The 18748-nt window shown below is 37.2% G+C and overlaps 1 protein-coding gene across 1 annotated transcript; it reads left to right on the top strand.

Moving 5' to 3' along the window:
- Positions 1-902: 902 nt before the first annotated feature.
- LOC129524662 (histone-lysine N-methyltransferase 2C-like) lies at positions 903-16480 on the top strand. Its single transcript, XM_055350939.2, has 4 exons — positions 903-1008; positions 1513-1578; positions 2845-3057; positions 16262-16480. The coding sequence occupies exons 1-4, from the start codon at positions 903-905 to the stop codon at positions 16435-16437; spliced, it is 561 nt and encodes a 186-aa protein (XP_055206914.1). The 3' UTR covers positions 16438-16480.
- The last annotated feature ends 2268 nt before the right edge of the window (positions 16481-18748 follow it).

The raw sequence follows: 18748 nt of genomic DNA, 5'->3' as shown, positions 1-18748 counted from the left end.
TTGACCTTGTGATCCGCCCACCTCAGCCTCCCAAAGTTTTATGATTATAGGCATGAGCCACTGTGTCCACCCAAGACTAAAGATTTTTAATTTAGGCCTTTTTGAGGGTTTAGGCATCCCTTGAAATTAGATGGAGAATTATTGCCTTCATCTATGCCGTTTCTTATGAAGGGTTTCTGAATCTTTTAATAGATTATAAAAAATATCTAACACTTTCTGTTCTCCTTAAACCACTTTCTCTTAAAGCTCTAGATACTAGATATCTAGGTATTAGATAGCACCTTCTGCCCTCCCTACATAATTATGTGGAATTTCAAAATCAAGAATGTTTCTTTGCTTTCATTGGTATATTGTTGTACTCTTCAGAAGTTAAGCAGTGAACATATATTGATAGTATTATTTTATCAGTAGTACAGTATTCTTGGGACTCTGGCTACTAATTATCTGTTCCATTGCAAGACAACTTTTTACTTTATTTCCCAATTACCATTCAACATCGCTTTCCATGAGATATGTCTACTTCAAGTTAGATGCATTGCCTGGAGCCCATATATGCTAGCACTGCCATTTGCAGTTTTCTGAATACCTTTGTGTTTGCCCTAACTAGCTTCCTTGCTGTCTTTGAAATATTTAATATATGATTATAAAATAATTAGCTTCCTTATGTAATGTGCTTTGCTTCCTCTCTAGTAGTTGTTCTCATTCCTTTTTATTTCCTCCTTAGCTCTATGAAAGTTTTTCTGTTAATAGGGATAGTTAGGAGAAAAGGGCAAGGTAGGAGGAGCATGTGAGGCTTAGGGCTTTTAAGTTTGAAGACTCAGTGTTACAGGTTTAAAAGGTAGCAGTTCTCAGTATATTCCATTTTTTTAAAAAAAATGTACAAATATGGTCTTTTTAGATGGATGCATGCAGTTCGTCAGAACTTAAATACTGAGGAAGAAGTGGAAAATGTAGCAGACACTGGTTTTGATTGTAACATGTGCAGACCCTATATGCCTGCGTCTAATGGTAAGAGAATAATTTAAACTGTGAGTCTGCACTCTTGTACCACTCATTTGCACCTTACTGTCCATAACCAATGAATTAGCTTAGCTCTACTCTATTTTATCTTTGTGAAACTTACTTTGACAAGTATTTTATGAAAAATATTATTGTTGGTTATACATGACTTATCACAACTTGTTATAAAACAATTTACATGAAACAATAAAAAGCACATACTTTAGATGTAAACTATAATTTTGCCTCCAAGGAACATGATCTTGTAGTTATTGACAATATGTCAAAATCCAATGTGTTGATTCTTTCTTAGCCAGGTTTTCCTCCATGACTTGAGTATTTCCTTCATCACTTCTTGTTTTGTTGTTGCTTTAAAAAGTGCTTTTAACTTTAGTGTTCAAACATTTATTTTAATAAAATGAGTATAGAAACAGAAAATTTAATCATATATAAGTATGTAAATACACTTTACCTTTTCTGAAAAGAATTACCTGTATTTTTTTTTCATTTCAGTGCCTTCCTCAGACTGCTGTGGATCTTCACTTGTAGCACAAATTGTCACAAAAGTAAAAGAGCTAGGTAAAATTTGAAATGCTTTACTTAATTTAATTAATTTACTTTGCTTAATTTTTACATAATTGGCTTACCACTTGTAAAATCTGCTTCAATCATATGGGTGTTCTATCCAAATTCCATAATGTTGGTAATCATTTCCACAATGATATATAAAATGTCATCCAGCTTTACTGGGGCAGTATTCCTATAAATTTCAGCAAGTTGGCAACAAAAATAACAGCTCTTAGAATAACCATTAATGCCATACTTACTTTGGTTTCATTGATACATTACTGTGCTTAATTATCAGTTAGCAGAAAATACGGCCTAGTTAGCAAGCAGATTTCTTTTAGAATTAATTCAATCTGTTAATTTTTTAAAATAATTAATAAGCCTAGTATGGTGATTAATATGACATTCTTATTAAACAGTCATTCTTTTGAATACTTGTATTTAATAGTACCTGATACAAAAACATTTAGATAGTACAGGAATTGTTCTAAGGAACAACAGTTTTGTACATTTAAAATTAAATCTGCAGGATTTGTACTTATTTATTACTTCTCCTTATTAGTAATTATGTTGATACTCTGATTTTTCCAGATGAGCTTCTGGAGTATTCTCTCTTTTCTTGTGTAAATAGATCCCTGCCTTTTGATCTTTTCCAGGAAAAAGCTCATAGTGGATTAGCTGAGCATTGCATTTCTTTGCAGTGCTTCTAACTCTTTTTATTGGGACATGAAAATAGAAATGCCAGGAAGACTTTTTTGAGACGGAGTCTCGCCCTGTCACCCAGGCTGGAGTGCAGTGGCACGATCTCGGCTCACTGCAACCTCCACCTCCCGGGTTCAAGCGATTCTCCTGCCTCAGCCTCCCGCATAGCTGGGATTACAGGTGCCCGCCACCACGCCCGGCTAACTTTTTGTATTTTTAGAAGAGACAGGGTTTCACTGTGTTAGCCAGGATGGTCTCGATCTCCTGACCTCGTGATCTGCCTGCCGCCTCGGCCTCCCAGAGTGCTGGGATTACAGGCATGAGTCCCCGCACCCGGCCCAGGAAGACCATTTTTTAAAAACATGTAACATTTCTGCCTATAATCCAAGGAAGTTTGACCTATTTTTCCTAGTTTTTATTGGGTTTCATGAAGTTAATTATTCATGCATTTCATAGATACGTAATTGCTTTCTGGAACTACAGTCACATTCCCTTGACATGGGTATCAGTAATCAGTAATCAGTCAAATTTAAAATGAAAGTTTAGATTTGTATTCTTGGGATTTTGTAATTTTAGACCCACCCAAGACTTATACCCAGGATGGTGTGTGTTTGACTGAATCAGGGATGACTCAGTTACAGAGCCTCACAGTTGCAGTTCCAAGAAGAAAACTGTCAAAACCAAAACTGAAATTGAAGATTATAAATCAGAATAGCGTGGCCATCCTTCAGACCCCTCCAGACATCCAATCAGAACATTCAAGGGATGGTGATATGGATGATAGTCGAGGTAATACTAATTTATTTTCCATGAAATATGTGTGCAAGAATTACAGCATATAAAGTAACTTTTGAAATATGTGTATGATTTACCAAAGGGTAAATCACACTGACTTAGATAACCCCGATGTGACCCTTGCCATCTCCAAATGAGTGATCTTCTTAGACCTTGCCTTTTCAGGTTCTCTTCCTTTCACACGTTTTAGAACAGACCTACCTTACAGAAATCCCAAGGAGCACCATATCTTTGAAGATCACAGGTGGGGAAATACAGAGGGCTTGACTTTAGTTTGCTAGATAACGACACAAACCTTCTCAGATACTGTGAGCTTGGATTATACCATGTTTAAGTGAAGGTAGTTGATGCATACGTTCTAGAAATGGAAAAGCTGTCATTTAATATTACTTCAGGTATAACTTCATATTCACCAGTGTGCGTCATAAAGTATTGGTTTATAAACATTTTCTTAATCAAAGTAAATATAAGGTTTTTCTAGCTGAATTCTTTTTTTTTTTTTTTTTTTTTTTGGTTGGGAGACAGGGTCTTGCTCTGTTGCCCAGGTTAGAGTGCAGTGGCATGATCTTGGCTTACTACAACCTCTGCCTACTGGGTTCATGCGACCCTCCTACCTCAGCCTCCTGAGTAGCTGGGACCTTGGATGCGGGCCACCACGCCTGGCTAATTTTTGTATTTCTTTGTAGAGATGGGGTTTTGCCATTTTGCCAAGACTGGTCTTGAACTCCTGGGCTCAAGCTATCTGCTCTGCTCAGCCTGCTGAATTCTTGAGATAGCAAAATGTTTTAATAGTAACCTAAAATCCAATATGAATTAAAGAGGATTACTGTAGGTTTCCTCATTTTTGGGGTGGTTATTTATTTTCAACTGATTCAGAATTGAAGCGATAATTATTTCTGTTCCATTACATTTTATTTCATAGTTTTTTTTTTTTTTTTAAGGGGCAGTGTCTTGTTACATTGCCCAGGCTGGTTTCCAACTCCTGGGCTCAAGTGATCCTCCTGCCTCAGCCTCTCAAGTAGCAGGTACTACAGACATGTGCCACTGCAGCCGGCTTTGAGACAATAGAATTTATTGAATACCTACTGAATGTCAGATGTTGGAAATCATATCAGTGTACAAAACAGGTAGAATTCTCTGCATAGAGTTTATATTTTAATTTTAGGTAACTCAACTCTTAAAAAAAATCAGTTAATTATAATGTGTTTGGCAAGTCCCATGGTAAAAATTAAGTTTGATAAAGAGGAATTGCCTGGCCAGGCACAGTGGCTTATGCCTGTAATCTCAGCACTTTGGGAGGCCAAGGTAGGTAGATCACTTGAGGTCAGGAGTTCGAGACCAGACTGGCCAACATGGTGAAACCCGTTCTCTGCTAAAAATACAAAAATTAGCCAGGCTCAGTGGCATGCACCTGTAATCACAGCTACTTGGGAGGCCAAGGCAGGAGAATTGCTTGAACCTGGGAGGTGGAGGTTACAGTGAGCCGAGATTGCACCACTGCACTCCAGCGTGGGTAACAGAGCAAGACTCCGTCTCCAAAAAAAAGAAAAAAAAGGAATTGGAAGTACAGACAGGTGTTTAGGGTCCATATGAAGAGAAAGCAGTATTTGAGCACAGATTTTAAAGAGGTGAGTGAGTGAGCCACTTGATTACCTGAGAGAAGAGCATCCCAGATAGTGAGGAAGCCAGTGTAAAGGCTCTGGGTGATAGTGTGCTGAGCATGTTTGAAGAGTGTTGTGGAGACCAACAGAGTGAGCAGAGGGGACAGTCAGAAGGTGAGAAGATTAGAGATGTGAGGACAAGAAGGACGGCTCAGTATATCTCACACAACCATAAGGTGATGTGTCAGTAGTTTGTGCTTAATAGCAATGGAATAGGAGGCCATTGAATGTTCCTGAAAAGAAGAACACCATGATCTTATTTATATTTTAAGAGGAACACTCTCCTATGATATAAGTAGATGATTAGGTGCAAGAGTTATGACAGGTAGATCAGTGAGAAACAATGGTCCAGGTGAGAGGTAATTGTGGCTTTGAAAAGGTATGTCTTTTGTGGCCAGGCTCGGTGGCTCATGCCTGTAATCCCAGCACTTTGGGAGGCCAAGGCGGGTGGATCACCTGAGGTCAGGAGATCAAGACCATCCTGGCCAACATGGTGAAACCTTGTCTTTACTAAAAATACAAAAATTAGCTGGGCGTGGTGTCAAGCACCTGTAATCCCAGCTATTTGGGAGGCAGAGGCAGACGATTGCTTGAACCCAGGAGGCAGAGGTTGCAGTGAGCCAAGATCAAGCCACTGCACTCCAGCCTGGTGACAGAGTGAGGCTCCATCTCAAAAAATAAATAAATACATGAAAAGATATGTCTTTTGTATGTTCTTGATAATTTTTGTTTTTTAGTGTGTTTTGGGTCTATGTTGCTGGGAGAAACACTTTCTGATGCTTGTATGTAACTGATTTTCAGATACAGTTGAACAGGTGATTTGATTTGGGGGCTTGGAGTTTGCAAAGAAGTAGTCCATATACTTGGAGGAATTGATCAGATCAGCATTAACAAGAATTTCCATTTCTGAGGATGTTAAAAAATGTCTGAAAAAGGTTTCCATAGTCTCTTAAATTTGGGAAGTGCTCCATTTCACAAAATATGAAAGGTTTCTTGATAATAGTACACATTGTTTCCCAAATTATGTGATTATAATACCTTTTTAAAACAACACAGAAGACCTTGGAAGGTTTTCCTTGTGACTTAACACTTGTAAACACTGAGAAATGGTGATATGTTTCAATTTCATATTTTCTCATTGACTCGTATCGGTAAAAGAAAATCAGTTGAAAAATTGCCCTTGCTTTTTTAAAATTTACGTGATAAAATAGCCCATCTGAGTTTACTGAATTTGTCCTTATTTTTATTGAATATGAAAAAAGATTGTTTAGTGTGTTGGATGTTAAATGCTAAGACAATTTTAGAATTTAAGGAATTGAATATACAGTATTTTCATGACTAGTCCCTCATGTTCATTTACATGCCAGGATCTCACATCCTTTGCAGAAGGAAAGGTGCATTCCTAGGGATAAAATAAATGCATGTTACTTGGACAACATTTTTGCTTTCTGTTTGCTAAATAAAAATCATTTTTAAAAATTTAGTATTGCCACACTTTGCCATATTAAAAATGTTTTAGATTACTATATTATCCTGAAACTACATGTACACACACACCCCTAAAATAAGTTTTATGGTATTTCATATGCCTGTATGGGAGAAAAAATAGGAAAAGAATACAATCATCATAAGTTCTTATTATTACGTTATGCTGAGATTTCTAATAACGCTGCCCTTTTCTGGGTATTTTTTATTAACCTAAAATTTGTGATGTTTTAGACTGTTTCACTAACATGTTTTGATAACGTCTCAGTACCCTTGGGAAAGCATTATAAAGTAGTGGGCAACGATGAAACCTACTCTGGATGTTTTTAGGCAAATTTTTTAACTTCTCTGATGCTAGTGTTCTCATTTATAAAATAGGTTAACCAGGATGAGCCCATAGGATAGTTGTGCTGATGAGGTGCAAGGATGCATGCCAGGCACCCAGCACTGGCTCTTCCCAGACATGGAGTGCTCAGTAACTGTGAGCTATTAGAATACAAGTGCCCAACCAGTGCTTGAGCAATTGTGTTCTCTGTCCAACAGAATTCAACAGAATCCCACGTTTGTCTTTATATGTGAATTCAGTTCCTTTTGAGTTAGTAAGAAATTATGCCTGTGTTGGGGTAATTGAACTTTCAGGAGGAGGGAATTGTCTGCCACAATTATTCTCTGAGCTTAATGTTTCCATGTCTTTTTCTTCATTTTGGAAGTTGTGGAAAAATTATAATGAAAGAGTATATAAACGTTTTCCTCTGTATTATAGCGTATCTGACAGTTTCCTTTATTAAAAAGTATGATATATTAGGGAGAGACTTGATGAATTTAAAATTAAAGTTTGAAAAGTGTTACTGACTATAAGTGATCTTCAGCTGTGCAGTTTTCAACTTGAGGTTGTCAGAATGTAATATTACACATTATATTACACACATCTACAGAATCCAAATTGTGATGTTCCTGGAGTATTGGAACAATACCTATGACTTTTTGTTTCTATTGATTTTTAACTCTTCTAATAACCACTTCTTTAAGAAAAGTCATACATCATCACTTTGGTGTATCAGAAACAAATTCCTTATGCAATAAAAGCATACTTCTTTCTCATTCACCTACTGGGATCTAGAAACCCTGTTAATGCAAGAAAAAAATCCCAAACCTCAATAAAATAACACTCTGTTTGTCTCAAGAGTGGAAACACAACACATTTCCTCTCAACTGGTGGTCCCAGATCGACCATCACAGTGTATGGATGTGTTTGGAGGTGTGGGAATAGGACTGCACTGAGGCTCTAGAAGGCCAGCAGGTGGGGCAGACTGAATGGAGGGAGGAGAGTGGCATTCAGTAACTACTGGAGCGTGGGAAGAGTGAGGTAGACTGTCCATCTGGTGAAGGTGGCTGCTTCCTTGAGGTTTGTTACTTTCTGTAATGTTAATTCCCTCAACTTTTAAAATTTGATTTTTAGACAAGTTATACATTCAAATGATTTAAAATTGGAAAATAATAAAAAGGTAAACAGTGAAGTCTCTCCCTTTCCCATGCCTTCATGCCCCCAGTTTACATCTCCAGAAACCTCAGAGGTTTCTCGTGTAACCTTCCAGATGTGTTTTATGCATGTACAAGGAAATGTGTGTGTATATATATATATATTTTGTGTGTGTGTGTGTATATATATTTTATTCTTTTTGTCTTACTACTTTTTACTGTCCTTCATTTTTTTATGGCTGCAAATATTCCTTTGTATGGATATATAAGCAGTTTAATTTACCTGTTCTTTCCCCTGTTGATAGACCTTTGGGTGTCTTTTAATCTTTTTTTTTTTTTTTTTTTTTGAGACAGAGTCTTGCTCTGTCACCCAGGCTGGAGTGCAGTGGCACGATCTTCGCTCACTGCAAGCTCTGCCTCCTGGGTTCACGCCATTCTCCTGCCTCAGCCTCCTGAGTAGCTGGGACTACAGGCGCCCGCCACCATGCCCGCCAAATTTTTTTGTACTTTTAGTAGAGACGGGGTTTCACCATGTTAGTCAGGATGGTCTCGATCTCCTGACCTCGTGATCTGCCTGCTTCGGCCTCCCAAAGTGCTGGGATTACAGGCGTGAGCCACCGTGCCCGGCTTTCTTTCAATCTTTTACTGTGAATAGTACAATGAATCACCTGGTATATTTATAATGTTGTATGTAAGTGGGCCTGCAAAGGTGAATTCCTTGCTAAATCCAAAGACATAATGCATTTGAAACTGTTTTTGGAAGGTAGGATACAGTTTTTTGGGTTTTTTTCATTTTTTTTATTATACATATCTGAGGTATACAACATGCTTTGTATACATAGTGAAATGATTACTATGGTCAAACAAATGTCTGTATCCTTCACCTTCCATAGTTTCTGTGTGTGTACACCTAAAATCTCTTTCAGCAAATTTTCTGTACACAATATTATTAACTATGGTTCTCATGCTGTGTATTAATTTGATCTCTAGAATTATTCATCTTACCTAACTGCAGATTTGTACCCTCCGACCTACTTCTGCCCATCCCACCCATCCTCTACCTCCAGACCCTTGAAAACCACCATTCTACTCTCTATACGTTCAGCTTCTCACCCCGCTGCCTCCCATTCTGCTTATTAAGTGAGATCATACAGTATTTTTCTGTGTCTGGCTTACTTTATTTAGTATACTTTCCTCCCGGTTCATCCATGTTGTCACAAATGGCAGTATCTCCTTTCTTAAAGCTAACTATTCCATCGTATAAAGTCCTCATTGTCATCAGTAAGTTCTTAGAAACTGTGGTTAAGAGGGGAAAAAAAGTATGACAAAACTGATTTTTTTTTTCATTTTGCATTATGCCAAAATTAGATTGAAGGAAACAGTGTTACTTGAGGACCTGCTGTATGTTCATTTAGCTTAACGTCTCAGTTCCCAAGAACCTATTGATGACATTAAGGGAGGACTTAATATATGTATATGCAAACGTCACAATTTCTTTATCCATTCATCTGTCCTTGAATGGGTAAGTAAATTGTCCATCAGGACTCTTAGTTTGTTTCCATATCTTGGCTATTGGAAGTAATGCCGCCATGAACGTGGGAGTGCAGATGTCTCTCTCAGATGCTGATTTTATTACCTTTGAATATATGCCCAACAGAGGCATTGTTGGATCTTATGGTAGTTGTATTTTTTTTAAGGAAACTCTATACTGTTTTCAATAATGGCTATACTAATTTACATTCCTATCAACCATGTACAAAGGTTTCGTTTTCTACACATCCTCACCAACACTTATGTCTTTGCCTTTTTGATAATAGTCATTATAAGAGACACGAGATGATATCTATTGTGGTTTTAATTTTCATTTTACTCATGATTATGATGTTGAGCATCTTTTCATATACCATTTGACCATTAGTGTGACTTTGGAAAAATGGCTATTCAGGTCCTTGCCTATTTTAAAATCCAGTTATTTGGGTTTTTTTTTTTTTTTTTTTTTTTTTTTTGCTACTGAGTTGTGTGAGTTCCTTATATGTTTTGGATTTTAACCCCTTATCAGATGTGTGGTTTGCCAATATTCTCCCCTAATCCCTGTCCTACCTTTTTACCCCTGTTTTGTTTTTTTTTTTACTGCTATGCAGAAGCTTATTTGCTTGATGTAGTCCCACTTGCTTATTTTTGCTTTTGCTACCTGAGCTTTTGATGGGATATCCAAAAAATCATTGTCAAGGAGGATATTAAGAAATTTTTCTCCTAAATTTCCTTCAAGGAGGTTTATGGTTTCAGGTGTTAGGTATTTAATCTATTTTGAGTTGCTTTTTATGTATGATGTGTAAGATAGGCATCAGGTCCAGTTTCATTCTTTTGCATATAGATATCTAGTTTTCTTACCACCACTTATTGAAGACACCATCTTTTCCCTATTGTATCTTGTTGGACTTGTCAAAAATTAGCTCATAATATATGTTTGGGTTTATTTTTGGGCTCTGTATTCAGTTCTATTGATCCATGTGTCCGTTTTTATGCCAGTACCATACTGTTTTGATAACTATCACTTTGTAATATAAGTTGAAATCAGGTAGTGTGATACCTCCTACTTCGTTTTTCTTTCTCAAGATTCTTTTGGCTATTCAGCGTCTTTTATGATTTAATACAAATTTTAGAATTGTGTTTTCTATTTTTGTGAAAAATGCCTTTGGAAATTTGATAGGGATTGCATTGAATCTGTAGATCACTTTGGATAGTATGGACATTTTAACAATATTCTTCCAATCCACAAACTTGGGGATATCGTTATATTTATTTGTGTCTTTAGTTTTTTTCTGTTTTTTGAGACAGAGTCACACTCTGTTGCCCAGGCAGAAGTGCAGTGGTGTGATCTCAGCTCACTGCAACCTCCACCTCCTCCTGGGTTCAAGCAATTCTGCTGCCTCAGCCCCCCAAGTAGCTGGGATTACAGGTGCCTGCCACCACGCCCGCCTGGCCAGTTTTTGTATTTTTAGTAGAGACAGGGTTTCGCCATGTTGGCCAGGCTGGTCTTGAACTCCTGACTTCAGGTGATCTACCCGCCTTGGCCTCCCAAAGTGCTGGGATTACAGGCGTGAGCCACCATGCCCGGCTGTGTGTCTTCAGTTTACTTTGTCTGTATTTTATAGTGTTTAGTATATAAAGCTTTCACTTCCTTCATTAAGTTTGTTCCTCAGTGTTTTATTTTTTTGATGTTATTTTAAGTGGAAATGTTTTCTTGATTTTTTTCAGATCATTATTTGTATAAAGAAATACATCTGATTTTTGTATATTGATTTTGTATCCTGCTACTTGACTGAATTCATTTATTCTAGTAACTGTGGAATTTTTAGGGGTTTCTACATACAAGATCATGTCATCTGCACACAGGGATAATTTTACCCCCTTTTTTCTGCTGATGCCTTTTATTTCCTTTTCTTATGTGATTGCTCTGGCTAGGACTATGTTGAATATAAGTGTTAAGAGTAGGCATCCTTGTCTTGTAGCAGATATTGAAGAAAAGCTTTCAGTCTTTCCCTGTTGTAGGTTTGTTTTTGAATAGGCAATACCTGTGCATGATACAAGAAATACAAAGGTCTTAAAAAGAGTGAACAATGTTAAGTTAGCCTACCTTTTGGCCATCCCTTCCTTGGAAAGAACCAGTGTTTTCTTATAACTTTCCAGAGATTAGTCATCTAGATACAAGTATGTATATATGGGAGAATTTCTCATATTTGGGTGATAACGGTCTTTTTCTCTTTTCTTTTCTTTTCTTTCTGTCTTTCTTTCTGTCCTCGTCTCATCTCTTCTCTTCTCTTTTCTTCGTTTCTTTTGACGGAGTCTTGCTTTGTCGCCCAGGCTGGAGTGTAGTGGCGCAATCTCGGCTCACTGCAAGCTCTGCCTCCCAAGTTCATGCCATTCTCTTGCCTCAGCCTCTGGAGTAGCTGGGACTACAGGCACCCGCCACCACGCCTGGCTAATTTTTTGTATTTTTAGTAGAGATGGGTTTTCACCGTGTTAGCCAGGATGGTGTCTATCTCCTGACCTCGTGATCCACCCACCTCAGCCTCCCAAAGTGCTGGGATTACAGGCATGAGCCTCCGTGCCTGGCCAATAACGGTCTTTTTCTTTATTTCAGCCTGTGGGAATCAGAAGGCCCTTGTGAAGATGTTGGTTAGAAGAGACTTTAGCTACAGTGATACCACTTGTGTTAGGGCACTGTATGTGCTACTTTATGCCATTCGTCTCAACATGTATGCTTACTGGTGTCACTATGAACCTCATCAATAAAAGTGCTCTCTTGGTTTTTACTGTCCTTGTGTGCATTGTTTCAGGTGAAAGGTGGTCTTTGTACTAGATCCAGTGCTATCCTTGGCCACAAACCATTACATATGATTAATTTGGGGATTTCCTCTTTATCATTCTGGAGATCATCTTCTGTTTTCTCCTGTGTTACATGTGTTTTCTGCAATTTCATGAATTTCCCTTTATTTCTTCCCTCAATTTGGGTGGAACGTATCTTCCGTAGCTCCCTGACAGAGAATGTGTGGAAGGTAAGTTTTGAGCATTATATACTTCTGAAAATGTCTTTATTTTACCTTCCTACCTGACTCATCTTTTCCAGGTTGGAAATACATTTTCATTTATCATTTTTAGTCAATTGATCCACCGTCTTTTAGTTTCTAGTATATGAAGAACTCGGTTTTTTCTATGTGACCTGCGTTTTCTTGGAAGCTCTTAAGATTTTGGGAAATTCTTTGTCCTCAGTGTTCTAAAATTTCATGAGGATAACGTCTGTTTTTGTCTATTTTTGACATTTAAAATCTGTTTTGTTAGGCACTGAGTGGTCTCTTTCAGTCTGCTGTCTTATATCCTTCAGTGGTAGGAAATGTTCTTGAACTATATTATTGATAACAATTCCCTCTCTTTTTCCAGAATTCTGCTTTTCAGATGTGAAACATACTCAGTTTTTCTCTGCTTCTTTCCAATTCATGTCCTTATTTTATCTTCCTCTACTGAGTTTTGTTTTTATTTCAGTTATTTCAAGAGCTTTCTTTCCTCCCTTTGAATGTTTCTTTTGTAGCATCCTATTCTTGTCTCAAGGGTATCTTATATTATCCCTCAGAGGATTTTAATCTTTTTGAAGATTTTCTTTACTTCCTACTTAGTCTGTTAATTCCAAATTGTCTTTTATGTTCTCAGGTCTCTGTCTTTTATGTTACAGATCAAGGGTGTTGCAGATCTTCTGGCTTCCATGGCCCACATTGGAAGAAGCATTGTCTTGGGCCACACGTAAAATACACTAATGATAGCTGATGAGCTTTTAGAAAAAAAAAAACAAAAAAACCTCATAAAAAGTCTCATAATGTTTTATGAAAGTTTATGAATTTGTGTTGGGCTGCATTTAAAGCATCTTGGCTGCAGGTTGGACAAGCTTGTTATAGACCATTGTCAGATAATCTTTATGGTACATGCATGATTAAAAGTGAAGAACTAAAGATGGAGACTGGATAGATAGTATTTTTATTTTTAAAAAAGGAATTAAGTAGTTGATTAGAAAGCTTTGAGTATGTGGTGGTGCTTGTCGATTTGTAAGTTTAGTGGGGTGATTTGTGCTGACCATTTGGTGAACCCTCTGGTTTCAGTATCTTTAGATGTTCTTCTTGAACTGATCAGGTTCCCCACAACAGTCTTTTCAAACCTCATACTTGGAGGCCAGAGATCTGGCTGCTAGCTTTCTGAGAATTCAGTGGGGAAATGTGGGGTCCGGCAACGGGAGCAGAATGGGGTTGTCCACACTTAGTATGCCCATATTTTCTTGGTCCTATTTTCGATCTTCATCCCATTGTTCCATTTAAGGTCACCCAGGAATCCTGCATCCCACAAATGAGAGTAGCAGCTTCTCAGTGTGTAAACCTAGGAAGCAGGTGTAGGGAGTATAACTTCTGCAGATAATTAAATCTCTTGTTGCTTCAGTTTTCTCCCACTTATTTCCAAAGGTGGCCAGTTTTCCTAGTTTCTCAGCCTTCTGAGGATTGTTATAAACTGGATTCTTTTTTTCAGTTCTTTCTGCTCTCAACTGAGAATTTGCCTTTGTTAAGTTGTTTTTCTCCTTTCCTATTGTCTTTTTGTTTTTTTTTTTTTAAGGAGATTGGGTCTTTCTCTGTTGTCCAGGCTGGAATGCAGTAGTGTGATCATAACTCACTGTAGCCTCAACCTTCTGGGCTCAAGCAATTCTCTTCTCCAACCTCAGCCTCCCAAATAGCTGGGATTACAGGCATGCCACCATGCCACAGCTTGATTTTATCTTTTAAAAATAGATTATTTCAGTGTGTTTTTAGTAGGGTTTCAGGAGAATGATTTTAATGTATGAATTTAGTCTGCCACCTTAAACCAAAATTCCCTGTCATTAACTTTTAGGTGGGTTTATTTGAAGGTAAACAATTGGTATTGTCATCTTTGGTGTTTGTTTTTTTCAGTAATTTTCTTTTTTCTTTTCTTTTCTTTCTTTCTTATTTTTTTTTTTTTTTTTTGAGACAGAGTCTCGCTGTCACCCAGGCTGGAGTGCAATGGTGCCAACTCGGCTCACTGTAAGCTCTGCCTCCCGGGTTCACGCCATGCTCCTGCCTCAGCCTCCCACGTGGCTGGGACTACAGGCACCAGCCACCTCACCTGGCTAATTTTTTGTATTTTTAGTAGAGACGGGGTTTCACCACGTTAGCCAGGATGGTCTCCATCTGACCTCATGATCCGCCCACCTTGGCCTCCCAAAGTGCTGGGATTACAGGCATGAGCCACCGCGCCCGGCTTTTTTTTTTTTTTTTTTTTTTTTTTGAGAGATGAAATTTCACTCTTGTTGCTCAGGCTGGAGTGCAATGGCACGATCTCGGTTCACTGAAACCTCCGCCTCCCGGGTTCAAGCAATTCTCCTGCCTCAGCCTCCTGAATAGCTGGGATTTTAGGCGTGTACCACCACGCCCAGATAATTTTGTATTTTTAGTAGAGACTCACTATGTTGGTCAAGCTGGTACGGAACTTCTGACCTCAAGTGATCCACCTGCTTTGACCTCCCAAAGTGCTGGGATTATGGGCATGAGCCACCATGCCTGGTCTATAAACTTTTCTTTTCATGGTTTAGTCATAAGTCCATAGCCATTATCAGACTGTTATGGAATTGGCCTCAAATATAGACCAAATATAATAAAAAAGAAAAGACAAATACCCTGTTCATGCCATTACAGAAATACGTTATCTCTAATACTGAGAATATTGAAGGAGTTAACAACTTGATTTTAAAATGTATTTGATAAACATGTCTTTTTCCTGTAATACAATGTAAAGCATATATAACTTGGAAAAGTTTGATTACCACAGTGTTAAAATAGCATTCTCTAAAATAGCATTCTCTAAGCATTCCATTTACCTCATTCAGTGAAGTATTTATTGAACATGTATTAGGTATCCTACTAACAATACATCTGTTACTAAGAAAATCTGTGTACCTGTTCTCATGGAGAATATAATCTAGCAGGGACACAGATTTTCAAGAACCAATAAAAATGAACCATGACATTCATACATACGAGCATAAAGCTGTTTGACATAATCTTATCTAAATATCAGGAATTCTTTAATACAGTGAAGTTTAGAATAAATCCTGAAAGATAAGTTAGGTAGAAGGCAGAAACTGGGGAAGATAGTGGAAGAAAGAGCTTGATACATTCAAAGAACTGAGTGTAGTTCACTGGTGGGAGTGAGATGAAGCTGGAAAGTTTACAAGAGACTGTTGTAATGGACCTTGCAATTTGAAGTTTATTTTGAGGGCATTGGGAAGACATGAAAGGATTTTAAGCAGAAAATTGATACATATTTATAGAAAGATCATTTATGCAGTAATTTAAAGAATTGATTGGAGAGAGGTAAGCTTTGAGGTGGGGAACTAGATAGGAGCATATTGTATTAATAGTGAGTCATCTGAGGTTGGACTAAGATGGTAGTAGAGAGTGATAAAATGCATTTCAGAGGTATTGAGGAGTCTTGGTTGTAGGAGGAAAGAGATTAGGAATGATTAAGGTGGTCTTCCAGGCCTCTGTCTTCTCCAGGTTACATTTCCATGCCTTTTAATGATGATAGGTAACATGGGAAAAAGGAGAAAGTTTATTTTAAATTAATAGTTCATTTTGGATATACAGTTTTCAGTAACTAGGTAATATTCAATTATAGCTGTGGTTGAAGCTCAGAAGAGAGTTCTAGTCTAGAGACCTGGACCTGAAGACATAATTAAAAGCAAGTGAATTTGTTAAGTGCAAATGGATTGCACTTAACAGAACTCTGAGTTCTGTGTTCCCCTTCTCTGATTATGTTTTATTTCATGGGAACACTGCACTAAGCAGCACAATTTCTACAACCATTTGGGGCTGCTTCTATCTCCTTTCATACTTTCCCTACCAACAGGGATGTACAATTAAAATGGTTCAGCAACAACCCTACTTTTTATTCCCCATTATGTAGGGATTATATATTTGATAGGGTTTTCCAGTTTTGTGTATATATTTACTTTTTTCCAGAAGGAGAACTTATGGATTGTGATGGAAAATCAGAATCTAGTCCTGAGCGGGAAGCTGTGGATGATGAAACTAAGGGAGTGGAAGGAACAGATGGTGTCAAAAAGAGAAAAAGGAAACCATACAGACCAGGTATAGTGCCTGAGGTAGACATTTCAATATCATCAACACTTGGTTAATTAAAGAAAAATACAATACTGAAGACTTCAATTAAAATTAAATATTCAGGATTAAGAACTGTCTAAACAAAAATATGTGCACATAAATTAAAGAACTAAACTATTTGAATACGACTTTTTAGCTCCAGAGTTCTTTATTTTGAGTATGTGAATACTTCACAATGAACCATTATTGAATGCCTTATCCCAAATGTTAACCATTTTATTAAATGCTTTACTAGATTGGCTTTTGTTCATACTTGGAGTTTGAAGGCCATTTATATAGTTCCTCTGGATGTGTACTTCTGTAACGCTTTAATTTTCAGTATTCACTTTCTAATATCTTTTTTTGAAAAAACTTATTTCAGTGTTTATGCAGGAATGCCAGTAAGTATACAGTGTGAAGGGGAACAAGACAGAGTTATTATGGCTCCTAGAATTTATAGTCTAGTTAAAAACCATGACTGATTAAACACTCATTTCTTATCTGCCTCAGGAGTGGAGAGAAAAGCGGTCTTGCTTGTCAGTTTTATTTGCCTTATTGGAAAAAATTATTAAAATTGTCACAATACAGAAGTTGTAGGCTTTTATATATTTATTTAAAAAATTTTTTCCGCTTTTCACACGTGTTGAGTAGGCTTTCCTTAGCCAGTTTATTAATGTCTGTTTACCAATGAGGTTTTAAATTGGATTCGTACAATCTTTATGCTTCTTATTGCTTATATTTTATTGGTAAGAGTGATCTAAATCCCTTTTGATATGTAAGGAAGAACTTTCTTACTTCGTTCGTATTCCATGAGACCTTAAAAGATAACCTGTCTTTTAAATAGGTCATATCTATAATAAGGACCTAAGATGAGTTGCTTCTAAATCGTTTTATGAAAATGATTTCATTTCTTCCTAATCATGAGGCTTATAAGTGTACTTTTTTAGACATTGCAGATTTCTTCCAGGAACTTGTATTTACTGTTTTCTTTTCCTCTGCCTCACATGGAAGTCAACCCTCTAATTGAGGGACCCATTAGGTCACAGAGTATATTGCTAGACAGCGATATCATTTCACAAAAGCTTATAGTGTTGACTGTGTACCAGACCTCTATTCTAAGCACTTCACTTATGTTATTTGTCCTTTTAACATATGTATGAGAAGCTGCTTTGCCTTACCCCCATTTTTAACCAGTGAAAGAATTGAGGCATTGAGAAGTATTTAGTGAGTAAGCAGAATTACATAGTCTGACTCCAGATTCCATGCTCTTAACCACAGGGCTCTATGTGTCCCATGTATAAATGCCCTCATACGTTGGAGTACCAGACACCGTCCCCCTGAAATCATATCAGTCAAAGAATATTTGTGTCATCTAGGTAGTTTGTGTCTTCTGTCCTCCAGCTAATGTACCAGTTAGCCAGTTAATATACAGACACAGTCATCCATCACTTAAGTTCAGAGAAATACATCATTAGGCATTCTCATCCTTGTGTGAACATCATAGAGTGCACTTCCACAAACCTAGATGGTATAGCTTACTACACACTTAGGCTGTATGGTACGCTAAATTCATTTTAAAAAATAAAGTAATTGTGCTACGGTGTTATAACTATGGTGATGTCTGTATGTGGTGGGAATTTTTCAGCTCCATTATAATCTTATGGGACCACTGCCTTAACATGCAGCCCTTTGTTTACCAACATCATTATGCAGTGCATGACTGTTATGTGATGTATGAGACACTAATATTTGTCAAATAGATAAGCCAGCGTAATTTAGTGTTTGATATTTACACTGACACTGTTTAGAAGAGGAAGTGCACACAGGTCTTTTTGTATTCTGTTTGATAAGTGATAACAGTGGCTTTGCCTTTTTTTTTTTTTTTGGTTGTTTTTAACTTCTATTTTACCTAAAACTCAGGTTATTTATTTAGACTAGCACAGATTTAATTTTGGAAAATGACTTACTATTCAAGATAAAGCATTTCTATCCTGTGTACTGTGGAAACGTAGGGAGAAATTATTTATCAGTTTACCCAATTTCTTTTTTGGATAAGTATTGGTGGATTTATGGTGTGGCAAAGAAGTCGAACTGGGCAAGGGAAAACCAAAAGATCTGTGATCAGAAAAGATTCCTCAGGCTCTGTTTCTGAGCAGTTACCTTGCAGAGATGATGGTATAGTACTGACTTAAAATTTTTTTTTTTTTTATGTAACCCCTTGATCCTGATATTTCTATTGGAAAGAACTATCCTAAATAATGTTACAGTCAATAAGAACCTTATTGCCTCTTATTGTTACTCAATAAGAGTCTTATTGCCTTTTATTGATGAAAGGATTTGAGTGCA

Source organism: Gorilla gorilla, chromosome 13, assembly GCF_029281585.2.
Source record: "Gorilla gorilla gorilla isolate KB3781 chromosome 13, NHGRI_mGorGor1-v2.1_pri, whole genome shotgun sequence".
In the NCBI taxonomy this organism is placed as follows: domain Eukaryota; kingdom Metazoa; phylum Chordata; class Mammalia; order Primates; family Hominidae; genus Gorilla; species Gorilla gorilla.
The sequence above is the reverse complement of the archived record's forward strand: the minus strand, read 5'-3'. Positions and strand labels throughout refer to the sequence as shown.